At 31.2% G+C, this 15,365-nt stretch overlaps 1 protein-coding gene across 5 annotated transcripts in view; it reads left to right on the forward strand.

Moving 5' to 3' along the window:
• Positions 1–15,365, forward strand: part of CSMD3 (CUB and Sushi multiple domains 3) — a 1,218,504-nt gene that overhangs the window by 167,568 nt on the left and 1,035,571 nt on the right. For all 5 annotated transcript variants that reach the window (XM_057497816.1, XM_036876426.2, XM_057497817.1 and 2 more), the window contains exon 3: positions 7,777–7,889. In XM_057497816.1, coding sequence (XP_057353799.1) covers positions 7,777–7,889 — 113 coding nt within the window. The remainder of the gene's footprint in view (positions 1–7,776; positions 7,890–15,365) is intronic.

A 15,365-nucleotide genomic window follows, 5' to 3' on the forward strand; every position in this document is an offset into this window, starting at 1 on the left:
AGATTATAATAATTTTTAATATATATTTTTTTCTTTTTGGTTAGGGCAAGCTTACAAGATGCTATGTCATTCATCAGTTGTGTGTATGTGTTGGAGAAAAAGTTTTCAAGATATTATGCTATTCACTAGTTGTATTATGTATGTTTTATATATGTATACATATGTATATATATGTAGAGAGAGAGAGAGATGATAATCTCAAAGGAGAGTTGTGAAGATTTATGAGAAACTGGTGGTGGGCACAACTGATATATTTAATGGTTATGTACATCCTGTAAGAGTAGTTGTAATATTCTTAATTGCTTCTGCCCAATAGCTTTGCAAACTAAACATTGACTTAAAAACAGAACCAAAACTCTTCTGAAAAAATTTCCACTTTTCTAACTTTTAGGATATTAGGTAAAATTATATAGTATCTTTATCAAAACAACTTAAATCATTACTGACATAAAGCTTTATTGAAAACTCTCCAACTGCAGCACACCATTTAATTTATATGCAATATAATACTACTTCTTAATACATTTTTTATGTATTTAAGTCCATAATACCGGTGAGTGGTATAGAATATCAAAGCCTTTTCTATAATCATTTTAGGTTAAATATATTAGGTATAATATAAAAATTATAATTTGTCTCCATTATTGGAATATGTCATAAAGAACATAGAATATATATATGTATATATTATGTAGGAACATTGTGCATTCATTTCTCTTTTAAAAACAAATCCTTTAATACCTAGAAAACTTAGACAAAATAATTCTATACTTCTAATATACACATGGTTTAAATACATAAACAATATGTCATATAGATTTTATGTCTTACATTATGTTTTGCTATTTTCTAAGCAATAATGCCTTTCTGGAAATAGAAAGCCATTAATTTTGAATTAAATTCTTATTGATGTGCAAATTTTTCTGATAAGGTGTATATAAAACTGTTAGATGTCTTTGAAATGTATCACAAATGATGGCAGGGCTTACGTGGGGGGGAATCACCAGACTGAATCTCAACGATTGTGGACTCCTAAAGACACACTCATTCTCATCCTCTCTCTTTCTTCCTCCTTCCCTAATCCTTATTGATAAGCTTTTTCAATGATTGGAGATGTAATAAATAATGCTCCCATCTTTTTCTTGGTCAAAGTTCTGTCTTAAATCTACCCTAAGCAAACAGCATGTAATGGGTCTTTACTAACTTTATATCCAAAGTAATTAAAAGTTAAACTTGGAGAGGTAAAGAAAAAAAACTTAGAAGAGCATAATAGCATATATTTGAAGGACTGCACTTGCTCAAGTGAATCCAAGTTTATTGTAGGTATCAATAACTGACTGCTACAGAAAGAAAATTCTAATTGGTATGTGGAAGAACTTTGTAATTTATTTTCACAACCATCATCAAGAGCTTGCTAAACGCCATTGTTTCAAGTGACATGCTTGTATTAACTTCTTTAAAACTGAAAAGAATTAAAGGCGTAGATGCTATTTCCATCTACCTTTTGCGGGTAGGGAAGAAAAAGGAAGGGAACTAACATGCCCAATGTCACACAATAGCAAATAGCAACATTAAGATTTAGTCATAGTCTAGCCCCAGAGTTACCACTTAATGTGTTTATGCTAATTAGATAAGCCCTGGGTAGGTTTATCATCAAGATATGGTCAAAATAATATTCAGCATGTGCTAGGCACTGTACTAAATTTTTACAATAATTATCCCACTTAATCCTGACAATAAACCTATGGGATAATTCCTATTAGCTCCCTCTCATCAATAGTTTATTGGAATAAAGTGCATTATCCAATATCAAATTGTTGACAAAGCAGCAGAAAATGTGTTTTCCAATTGGATACTTTGGAATCCAAGCTCATAGTCGCTAACTTCAACTGTTTCTTCAAATCCCTAAACTTTGGAAATATTATGCTCATTAATAATTGTAGGTGTTTAAGCAAGGTGGGGACACAGTAAAATAGATTTAAATGTTTGATTTTGATTAATTGCCCAATATAACTGGTCTGTACTTCAAGTTTTCTCAAAATGGTTCAACTAGACTGCCTTTGAAATTATGGTCATTTATAGCTTGATTTGGTAAATTATTTCAACAAAACAAAAAAAAAGGCACAGAAAGATGGGATATTATAGAAGTTTTGCAGTATTTGCAGCAAATAGGAAATTGAGAAGGTTGAATTTTGAAGGAAATTTCTAGTAATATATTGCATGAGTCCTGGATAAAATGTTGATCTTAAATGACAAAACTCCAAAGTCACTTGAAAGAATGATTTTATGATAATGGAGTGTCTCCAGATATAGTGAGCTGAGGATATTCTCCAGTTATGTTTTTGAGGGAAGAAAACATTTTTTTCCAAGGGGTAATAGTTTTATATTATTTGTGTATTTCTCATGGTTTAGACACTAAGGAAAAAAAACTGAAGAATTTAAAGCAGGAAAATATGTAATAATAACAAGAATTCTACACATAAGGCTGGGGTATGAAGGTCAAGGAAAACCGTCACTATTGGTTTTCCAATCTAATAAAGAACACCACTGGCAAAGAGAAGCATTCTGACAAGTGCAGTACCAGGATTTACAGTCACTTCAATACCATAAAAAAAAAATAGGAGAGTGGAAATGGATTTGGTTGTCTGCCTTTCTATCTATTATCTTTACTATGTTCACAGTCATATCCTTATCAACCCAAATACCTATCCTTATCTATATGTTTCTCAGTATCTATATCAATTCCATATTTAGATCTATACCTAGTGCATGTTTCTAACATTTTGAATTTGCCTTTCTCACACATGCCTTTTTCAGAAATTTTGTATTTGATAGCAGCTTCAGCTCATTTACTCTTAACAAATGAGATAATTATTCAAATATTGCCATGGCCACCTTTTTCCTTTAATATTACAATTACTGACATCTTGACATAACCATGAATTATTGTTCTGTGCTTCATGTACCCTGATATCAACAGAGTATGCATGATTTATTCTCACAGAACAGCCGTTACTTTAAATACCTACTTGTTCCAGTGGTTTTCTCCATTCATTTTGAAATTAAATAGGTTAATAGTTTGTTTCAGTGGCGAATTCCCAGTATATCACTTGGATCATTTTTAAAAACTGTAAAACCGAAGTGAAATAGGCAGATAATTCATATCCATGAATCTTACTGTGAGCAATGAGAAATGACTATGGTTCAACTAGACTAGAACACTGGTGTTATAATACAATTTATCTTAGCTGAAGCATGCCACAGAGTGCAGACCAGAAGGCAGTGTCTTTTGAGTGGTAGCGTTAAAGCAAATAACATTTACTAGCTACATTTTAGGTTCCAGAAAATACACCGGGCTGTTATACATGAATTCTCTTATTTAACAATCACAAAATCCTGTGATTTTGGTAATGTTACTACTTTAATTTTCAAAAATGCTATCTTTCTCTTTTTCCACTCCCTATGTCCATTTTCTCCCTATCTCATTATAAACAGTGATAGGGTAACAGCCTTTTCATTCAAAACTATGGTTTTTACATTCATTCTTTTAATTAGAAAAAATTTAAAGTATCATAATCAGCTGATAGGTACATTAAATATATCCATATTTCAAGAGCCCTTTGATTACATTGATAGAGATAGTATAGATCTAGTCATTCTGGATTCTCAAGTCCCCCAGAAAAAAATACCTCATGGTTAAAAGTAGATAAACATATTTACATAATGAGATAGGAATCATTCTTATCCACCAACTTTGATGCTTTAAGGATTTCCATTAAGCTGTAAAATGGCACATTAATTGTCATTAATTTTTAAAAATCCTTAAATGAACAGCTTATTATTTAAAGCATGGATACATTGACAATTCAAATGACTTTCTTATAATTTAAATTTCCATAAATTCTGAATTAATTACCAAATAATTATTTTAGTACTTTTTATATTAGTCATTGATATAAAGTTACAAGTTAACTATTTAATTGTCCCTGTAACTAGTTACTCATTACAGTCTGAAACAGCATTAAGGTTTCTGAGTCTTTGTAAAGGAAACCTTTAAAGAATGTTTTCATCTAAAAGGGGCCATGAAAAGTGACAGGATCACTTGTTTTGAGTGTGTGATTTTTAAAATATATAACAGCCTCTGATGGATGTTTGCCCAGTAAATATTAAAATGCTAAGATATGATTGAGGGTTTATGTGAGATTAGAGGGAAGGGAGGGTTGGGGTTAAAAACTAGAAACTATTATATGTAAGATGAAAAAACAAACAACATGTGCCACTCTCTCACATTACTTTCCTGGCCATTAATTTACTTGGAAAATGGCCATAAACCAGCCCTGGTCCATGACAAAATATGCACCAGATAACAATGAAATATGAAAAATAAAGGAAATGTGAGTTTCTCATAAAGCTAAATGTGTTAAGAGGAAAAAATGTCCTTTAATTTGAGCTTACATGCATTTCCTAAGCACCACATTTATGGTGACAGAAAATGTTGACTTGTGACAGCATAAAACAAAGTCACTACTTAGCAAAAATAATGCATGCCAATCCTTGTTGGCCACTTCTTGTCAATTTTTAACTTTTGTTAAAAATAATTGAAGGAAATTACATTGTATGATTCTTGGTTTTCTCCTGATATATTTACTAATCGTATTTCCCTTATTTTTCCTAATGGAAAATATCTTTGCTAACCACTGGTAATATTTGTTGCAAAGGTATCAACAGGTACAGATGGTGCTTTCTCATTACTTTTCTGGCCATTAATTCAATGACTTTAAAATTGTAATATGGTTCTTACCAGCCTCAACTACTTACAGCTTTAATGTTGGTAAAGTCATGTTCTTACCTATTCCAAATATTTGTTAAGAAATTTATACGGGCATTGTTGAGAAACAAAGGTAAATTAGGTATGTGTTCTGCCATCACGGAAAAATCATTTCTCTTATGGGAAAAGTCATAGTGGGAAAATAAACAGATTGGAGTTAGAAGTTATAGATATCTATCTTTGCTGCACTGCCTACTAGCTGTTTGAATTTAAACAATTTACTGATCATTTCTGAGCTGTGATTTCTTCAATTGTAAGTTAGGGAAAATAGAGTTACAAAGTAACATCAGATGTTATTCCCTATGCAGTTTTATCATACATCAATATGAAGGGGATATAACTGATAATATGATAATTTAACAATACACACAAAACCCAATTTCGTAAGTATCTGAATCAGTACAAAGGAATCTAAGGAAAAATATTATGCTTATCCATAAAATGTTATGCTTTTACATTACCTAGAAAATGGGTTTAGTTCAAGGGACATACATAGGCATTTAAATACTGTGATTTATAATTCATACAAAAGATAAATATTATATAAGCTGTATCTGATAACTAAGTTTTAAAACTATATAGTTATATCCTGAAAGATATTTCAAACAGATGTGCATAAGATTATGGATTTTTGAAGGTCCTGAGACATTATCAGTGGGTCCGCAAGATTAAAACTCCTTTTCACCATGTTAACATTTGCCCTCATGGTACAGAAGTAATGGTGGGTCAAACTGCTGGTGCATTAAAACATCTCATTTAGCAACCTCAGACTATACTAGTAATCATTAGTTGTTGTATTCTTTACTGCCACATATTTGTAGTGCAAAAAAAAAAAATCCAATTGTACTTAATGTTCCTGTGGAAGGAATAATTATTTCATTAAATGTCCACTGTGTATAGTCTTCTTTTTAATGACTTATGTGGCAAAATGGAAAGTATGCAAGAAAACTCTATGTCTACCAAAATATGATGGTTATCTCAGGGGAAAAGTTACATGATTCAGTTGTCAACTGAACCAGCCACTTTCTTTGTGAAACAATCTTTTTGATTGAAAGAGCTACCAATTAATTATGGTTAGTCATATTTGGGTATTTGCTGTGTATTTGGTGTATATTTTCTCAAAAAAAACCCCCACAAAACCTGATGTGTTACTTCAAGGAAATCAATTGACAGGATTTATTAATGATGAAATCTGAGTTTTCAACTAAAAAATTAGAATTTTGGAAAACTTCAATCCATCACTGTAAGGTTTAGGGCTTAAACAAGTTTAAAGACTCATCTGATGAGTGGGGTAGCAATAAAAATAAATGTGATTTTTTGATACTTTGTAATGAAATGCTTCAACATGTGGAAGATCTCTCTAATTAGGTGAACAAATAAATTTCAAAAGAGTAATGCATGATTTAAAAAAAATGCCTGGGCAACAATGATCCATTATAAGGGCCAGGTGAACTAATATTTGAATGTTACAGAGTACAAAAAATTAATTGACATAGCTTTCAAATTCAGCATTGCAACATAAAGTTTTTGTGTACTTTCAAAGAGTTATCCACTTTTATCTGCTAACAGCTATTCTAATACTCTTCCCTTTTCCAACTACATATCTGAGTAAGGCCGGGTTTCCTCCTACCCATCAAATGAAATAACTTATTGCAAAATATTGAATAAAGAAGTAGATATGAGAATCCAGCTGCTTTCTACTAACAGGCCATATATTAAAGAGATATGCAAAACCGGAATACAATGTATTCTCCTCATTTTTTGTGTTGGGAAATATAGTTATCTTATATTGAAATACTTTTTCTGTTAACATAGGTTTATTCTGATTATTTTTAAATAGGATAAATATTGATAGATCAAACCCACAAAATCTCTTCGGGTTTCTCAGTAATTTTTTAGAGTATAAGCAGAGCTAAGATAAACTTGAGAACTGTTGCCATAGAGCAGTGAAAATATGTGGTAATTTCAGTATAGACTAATCATATATATAATGATGAGAAAAAATTATAAGTATATATATATATATAAGGAATAATAGTATAGCTCCCTTAAATAAAATTCTTAACTCTTAGTCTTACACTGATAATAAAGTAGGAGAAAATAACATAAAATTCATAAAAATAGAAAAACTATAACATAATATAGTATATTTGTAGAAAATTTTAAAATTATTTATCTTCATTAGTTTTAGAAAAATTATATCCCATGAATACCTTTTTCTCATTTTTACTTTTTTTTCTGGTTAGAAAAAGTGTCAATTATAATATATAATTACATGATTATACAATTTAGCTTGTAATCATATAAATTATTAGAAAAATAAAAAAAAATTATGGGCAAAAATATCAGATAAATATAACCAAGTGTTTATTACCAAAAGTAATTTGTGATTATTAATTTAATAGAACTTACTAGAACTTTGGAATCTGCTAAATCACTTCTCATTTGTAGATTTTTCATTATCAAAATTTCATATTTAGATAACACCTCTTTCTTTGATGTCATATTTCACTAAATACTTCCTACACTTACATATATTCTAAACTATGAGGAAAATAATTTGACAAAAGTGTCTTACTAATGGTCAACTGTTAAAACCAACAGCATAAAATATATATACATACTCACAGAACTCATTTCCTAAAGTTCGAATTAATCTATATTTTAATATAGATGATTTATGTGACAGATTTAACAATAATGCACACACATACACATGTAAATAAATGTATATTAATATTAATATATCAATATTGATAGATCAAACCCACAAAATTATTGTAATTGCTTTGGATGAATGATTTCTAATCAATGTGTCATAACTAAATTCATACACACTTGTACACAAGCATACAAAACTTGGGCCTTTGCCAAAATGGTGTTTAATACTCTTTTAACACTACTAGGTAAAACATCTACAACTCTGACAATTCCATTTGTGTTTTTAGGTTAACAGGATTCCACCTGCCACCGCCAGTGACAAGCACCAAATCTGTGTTCTCACTACGTCTGACCAGTGATTTTGCAGTTAGTGCTCATGGTTTTAAAGTATATTATGAAGGTAAGTGATGGTGATGTCAAAGGACGACTGCCCAGTTCAAGGGAGTCAAACCGAAATGCTCCAGGGTGCAAGTGGAAGAAGAATCACCAGGAGGGAAGATACAGTTCATCCTGTTACCTCAAATCCTGTCCCGAGATTTACTTTCTTAATTATCACTAATATGTGATAAAAGCTAGAATTGGTAGGCTTTAATGTTTCATTGCAGTGGGTCTAGATGGAGGAAATAATCTTTTCCTTAAATCTTATGAGATGAGACCATGAAATCACAGAGGGCCAGACATTAAGAAAAGGAAAGGAAATGTGAGAGGACCAGGAAACTAAGTCTGATTTGAGGTTAGGGCATCACAGACCCTACCCTATTCTCTGCATTTTGCCCCTCTGCCAGAAAATAAACTGGTAATACGTCTTCTCTGAAAATCAGAGTCAAGAGAAAAAGTCCATTAAGAGAAAGGGTTGACTTTTCTCCATTTTAAACCAGTTTCCAGTTCCACAGAGCCATAATCCCTTAACCACAAAGAGGAAAAGAAGCTCCTGAAACTGAAGTTTTTTATCTGGAAGTTTGATACAAATTCTTTTGGCATCAAAACCTAACCTGAACTGAATGGAGGACTGTTTTAATCTTTACCACTCATAGTGTCGGTACTATGTTTCGTTATGCAAACATTGTTTGATAATGGGGGTGGTACCGCAGGTTGTGCTGACGGTATTAAAAATGTACAGAATCTGCGTGTTTCCCCTACTCAAAACGTGACAAAATCAGATGGCAAAAATACTCTATTCCCAGGGGTTTTAGATGGGGGTCAAGGACTTGTCATTTCTCTAAGTGACGACATAAAATTTCACCTAATTTAGGGAAGAATCCCTAACATAAGGATACCATAGCAGTTTTCACCTTACCATCCCCGGACCATATTACCACATGTATTGCACCAGATCTAATATCATTGTAAGATACGTACAAATACAGTAGCAGGGGTGGTTTCTTCCTAAAGCACATAATAACTCAAAATGTGTTTAATGAGCACACTCAAAAACAATATATAAAATAGAATTGCTTGAGTATAAAGGTTAGCTGTTTGCATGTGGGGAAAGTTTTAAACTAAACATTTCATCTAGTGCTATCTTTCTCACTAGAAAAAAATACCCGCAAACAATTGAGTAAAAATATTTTCTCCTTTTTAATATCTTAAATAACATAGTGTAGCGGTTTGGAACACTCTTTTCTACTTAATATATTCTGAACTGTCTTTTTTCTAGCAGAGGAGGATGCATTCCAAGACTTATTTTCCTCCATTGTGATAGTAATGATCGTTATTCTTCTAAAGTGCTTTTACAATAGTTGAATAATTTGATCTTGGCAACTTAATTCATAGTTAAAAAGACAACAAACATAAAGGTTTAATTAAAATACAATTTTGGCAATATTGAAGGAGTTTGTAATACCCTAATTTTCTACTAAAGGCTATTTAATAGAAAACCTGTACTCTATTCTTCAAAGTATATAGACATTTTAGGTTAGTTTATTCTTTCAGTAGGTACTAAGTAAACTGAAAATGTCATAACTTGGAAGATGAATTATGAAGTTGCCAGATTTCCTGGTTTTTTTGTCAAGTTTCATGAAATATACTTATAAATATTTTCATAGCTTTCTACTCTTTGTATACAACATTAAATTTATGTCTGTCTTTCCTGCTTCAGTGAAAATGGATTCATATTTCCTCATGACATTTAGATGTATATTTGGAAGGTCCTGACTTAAAATATAACATACTAGGAATCCAGGTATTATTGACATTCATGCTGCATAATATCTTCAGGTATTGATTTGTCATGAGTGCCTTTTACCATGTGTGTTAGTATTCTATTTCTACCATATCAAATGACCACAAATTTAGCTTAGAAAACAACAAAATGTATTATCTCACAGTTCTGTAGCTGAGAAGTTCTGGTAGTCTCTGCTAGTTTCTCTGCTCAGGGTCCCACAAAGCTACAATAAAAATGTTGGCTGGTTGGGCTTTTATCAGAAGGCTCTGGAAAAGACTAATGCCCATCCCTCCTAGAGGCCTCTCTCTTCCTTGTCAATGGACCCCATATCTGAGAGCTAACAACTGGGGCATCAAATCCTTCTTATGCTTGAGATCTCTTTGACTTCCCCTTCTGATGCATCTTTCTATTACCTTCTTCCCCAACACATCTCCTACTTCAGCTGGAGAAATTTTTTGTTTTTTTTAAAGTCTGTGTGATTAGATTGGGCTTGGCTGGATAATCAAGGTTAATCTCTCTATGTTAAAGTCTTTCAACTTGATTATATTTGCAAAGTCCTTTTTTGCCATGTAACATAACATATTCACAGGCTCCAGAGAATATTTTCTGGAGGGATGCACTTCATTTGTCCTATCACACAATGTGCAACACTGCATAACATTATACAGAGGCAGTACCTACAAGCATTTGTTTATTTAACGATGGTCAATAATACTGTCAAGGTCAACTGGTATTTCAGAGTCCAGAAAACTTAGTTTGAAATTTCAAATCCCATTCTCCACCTCGTTGCATTTTGGATACAGTTACCGTTCAACAATTACTTCAAACCATATCTCTGGACCCTATCCATGCTACAGTAAAATTAATCTGTATGAATCTGGACATTTCATCTAAATTTCTATCTGTATGTCTTTTTTTGTTCCAAAATGATCCTAACGTCTGATCTCACTTATTTTCATTTCATCTCCCTTTATTTAATCATTTACTAATTATTTTCTTCATCTTCTAAAGTTTCCTAGGACTTTGCCCTTCTGTATTAGAATTGATGAGATCTCTATTTATTAGTGACCTTTGTGCATTTATTGGTATTTTTCAAACTGCCAATACTGGATCACATGTATCTGAACAATTTGGAAAATTTGCTAAAGTGTAGAATTATTGCCCCAGTTACATATCCTGAATCAGAGACTCCCTTAGAATATGCATTGTAGTTCAGTTGAAAATCCAATGTAGAATAAGTAATTGATAAATATGTCAGTCTCTGATTTTCACAGAACTTCTCTGTGGTTACAAACTTCTATTTCCCTACTTCAGCCCATTTACTTTTAAATTGTAGAGGGTGATGTCTTGCTTCCTAAATTTTGTTGGACTTTAACAGCTCTTAACCATTTATTGGAAACACTTTTATTTTAAACTTCTTGAAGTTGAAGCTATGAGTTGTTAAATTTCTGTGCAAAGTGTTCCCTATTGATATTTAGCTGTATGTATCTTTATTTTTCCTCATGACTGTGTACTATACACTTGAATTCCTTGTCACTATTTCTCAAACACTCTTTTGTCTACATCTAAATAGAATCCAAAATATATTCTCACTTCTGCTAAAAATTATTTTGTATAATAGAGTCCTTTCAAATTTTACTTTCAAAGTGCAAATCAGACTTTACAGGTGAAAGAGCATATGGATATATATCTTGGAACATCTTACCATTTTAGAATAATTTCTTGTAGAAACAAAGTAATATTATCCAAACATATCAATTATATGCATGCTATATGTTATCATTAAATATTGTTACATATGCTGTATGAAGTGCTGACTTTAAGGTCTGGGAGAATCTCAGTGAGTAATTTCAGCATTTATCAGTGAGCCAATTCCATTATCAAACAGAGATATAAATATAAGGATATAGTCTTGAAAACCACTTCAAATATGTCATAATTATTGTTGATGTGCATGTAAATAATTAAGAAATTATACAGATAAAAGGCTCACCTTTAGCAAATGTGCTATTAAATCTTCAGATTTTAATTCAGAAATACAAAGATTTGCTAATAAGTTGCCTACTACTACTAGGTAACATTTATTGAGTGATTTCTTTGTGCCAATTTCAGTGTTAAACATTTTACATGGATTTTTCTCACCCCAGAAAATTATGAGAAAAATTTTAATGACCAAGAATTTAGTAGAGTACTAACTTTAGTGTAAATGCCCTATGGATATAAATTGTATATACTTTGGGGACTTATTCTTTCATCCAATTATAAACTATAATTCCACTTATACTTAAATGGATACTAAGACATGTAATTCAGTAAAAAAGAATATTATACAAATAAGAATTACTGATAATATTGTGTATTAAGACAATATGAAACATAAAAGCTGAAATGTATTTTTGTATATATTATATGTGATCTGTATATTCGTCCTTTTTAAAATAGTTGATAAACCAAAGAATATTTACACTATTTACTATTTTATTCAACTATTTTTCACACATTAATTAAAAGTTTATCCTTGAAAACATCAAATGACTAGTGATTTTTATTTGAAAGGTTTTTTTATTCCCTAAGCTTTAAAAGTTTAAACTGCAGCACAGTGAAATTTAAAAGAGGGCTTACAATTTAGAATTACATCAATTATGCCTCTGGCAAGACAGTTGAATTGTAGCAAGATACATTTATATAATAAAATTACATATATTAAATAGTTTGTTAACAATAAAGGTAGGTGGGTTAGATTCATAAAAGAAACTAATTGATCTTCATGTTAAATACTTTTAATAACAAATAAGAGATATCATATTAAGAAAAACAATACAAGGAGATGTCATGCATACAAAGGCATTTTTTACCTTTTGATCAAATTCAAATATTTTGCCATTAGGGCAAAAGAGTGTCTTATCTCCTTTTTAAGCTGTTGGAAGTACTCAAAATCCCACAGAGATTGACAAACAACACAGAGGATGACATAAATCAGCCTTTTCCCTAAATATCATGTTGAAAAGGAATTAATAGATACAGTACTATAATGAGTAGTCGATTTGTCTGGGTATGCACAAGCATGTATTAATTTTCAAACTCTCTTACATCTATAATCAAGAAAGACATGAATCACTTTTTCTGTACTCACAACAAGCTTCAACAGTACTATTAATTCTATGAGTGCCTTACATTAAGCAGTAACATTTTAAACATTCCCCATGTCTGCACAGTGTAGCATAGGCAGCTCTACAACTAGATAAGATGTCCAGCCTTACTTACCACTAGTTTCCTTCAATTCATAAAATAGTCACACAAACATGTATTAAATTTCTACATATACGATGCTGTTTAAACTATCCTACCTTACATCTCTATCTCTTTTGCTCACAACACCCTACATACACATCTGTGACTGGCTGGTCCACTCATTTCTTATCCTTCTACACTTTGGACAGGTCTTAATCACCTCCAAAAAGTCATTTATGGAATCCAGGATTCAACCCAACAATGCTCAGTAATCTTTCTTTATGTGCTCAGATATGTACCCACCTTGTCACAATACTATATGCTGTTTCATATTTTGTGCTTACACTAGGCTGTGAGGAGCTTGAGGGACTGTAACTTGCATTACTTGTTTTTTAAACATGCCCCCTATTTCCACACATACTAGGAACATTGCAAGTTTTTAATAAATGCTTGTTAAACTCAACTAATAATCAGGCTATCCAATAATTTCATCAGTAATGAGGAAAGATGGACTACATCTCCCACATTCAAAGAACTGATATCCAATCACTATGTTAAAAGGCAGATGTGGGCTGTTTTACCACTTAGAACTTTTGATATTCACAGATATTTACATGAAATGAGTAAGATATAGGCAAATTTTTGTCATTTTATTTGAGAAAAGCCATAAATTATACTTAGAACTATTTTTACTTTTATTGATATTTTCTGTTTAAAAAATCTTTAATTTTTTAAATTAGTTTCTTAGTGAAGCATTTAAAATACAAAATTACCCAAGTAGCAAAAAAAGAAAAACAAACTGAAAATGGAAAATTGCTAAAGTCAATGATATATGACCTACTTAATCTTTGTGCTCCATATGGAAAAGATGGCATGACATTCAAGATTGTATTTTATTCTCCAGAAATTGAATGATTAAACTTAGTATGTAAACTTATTTCACATTGAATTTCCTTCCTTTATGTATGTTGCCAAATGTGTCATATCTCCCAACTGCTATAATTTATCATTTTGATGAGTACTAGAATAAAGTTTAATTGAGGTAGTGATTAATTTAAGATTCTAATTATATGCTAAAGACATTTTTTGTGTTTCATACATGAAAGGCCATCCATTATGATGAGTTATAATTGATAGTACATAAAATAAAATATACTAAAAGCTTGGTTAAGAAATCAGTGTGTAAATTTATCTTAATTTCCCTCTTCTAAAATGTAGTAAGTTAGAAAAATGTAGTTTTATCTTTATTATTTGATTGTAAGTATGATGGCATATTACAGAAAATTAATTCTGAAATGGTCTCTCCCTTGTAAAAATAGTTACGCTCTCTAACAAGACACCACTGAGCATAAAAAATAAACAGATAAAATGTGCAAGCCAAATATTTCAGTAGGTATAATAAACAGCATCAATCATTTGATTTAATGGCTATACATACTGAATTAGATACAATTATTTTTTTGCATGGAGAAATAATTGTCATCAAATTACAGGACAACATAATTTACAAAGTGCAACTATTAGTCCAATAAAGATACTTTTCCTATATAATGTGTTGCTATCTTGTCTAGAATATTTGTTAGATATTGCATGCCCTTTTAACTGTGTTTAAAAAAAAATAAACTTGTAATGCTAGCTATTGTCAGAAGCTGTTTTCAAAATCTTAATTAGTGAAACGCCACCGTGAGTGAAGAAGACACATAGTGTGTTTTTCATTTGGTCATAGTTGCGGGTGATATAATCTAAGTTCTTAAAAAGTCATAACAGGCTAAAGTAGGTGGAATATAGATGATGGAAAATCAAAAGAAATACAAGAAGCTAATCTGAAGCATTATCAATTAATAATATTATTGATAAAATGGTGATCTTCCTCACATAATGAAATATGAACTGACCTCAAGGCAGTTGTTATGGGACTTTTAGTAGATATTTAAGTAACAATGTTTATTGGTTATTGCTCATTGTAGCTAATTTTACATTAATGATAATATTTCCAAATATGCAGTTAAAATATCTGAATTTTTCTAAAACAACTTTCTTCATATTTATTTGCATTTATAATAATTTATTTGGTTATCTGTCACCTTTGACGGCATGTGTCAATACTCTTAGTTCTTTCACATGCTTCCAAGTAGAGACTTAATTTCTCATTTTACAAACATATCTGTGATCATAACCATCTTTTACTCATAACCATCAAGCACTTGTCATCACTAATTATGCCTTGTACAATATTTCATTGTGCCTTTCCCTGTGGACCTATCATAGCATTTATTTCTCATAGGGATATTTAATGAATTCTCCCACAAAATGATCATCCCATTTATATTGGTTTTAATCATTGCATAACAAATTACCACCATTTAGGTCAGAAGTCTGGAAGGGGTCAGCTGGATTCTATGCTCAGATCTCACAAGGCTGCAGCCCAAGTGATGGCTTAGAGTACTGTGAATACACCCAAGGCCAGGGTTCTATCCCAAA

Source organism: Manis pentadactyla, chromosome 3 (genome assembly GCF_030020395.1).
Source record: "Manis pentadactyla isolate mManPen7 chromosome 3, mManPen7.hap1, whole genome shotgun sequence".
In the NCBI taxonomy this organism is placed as follows: Eukaryota; Metazoa; Chordata; class Mammalia; order Pholidota; family Manidae; genus Manis; species Manis pentadactyla.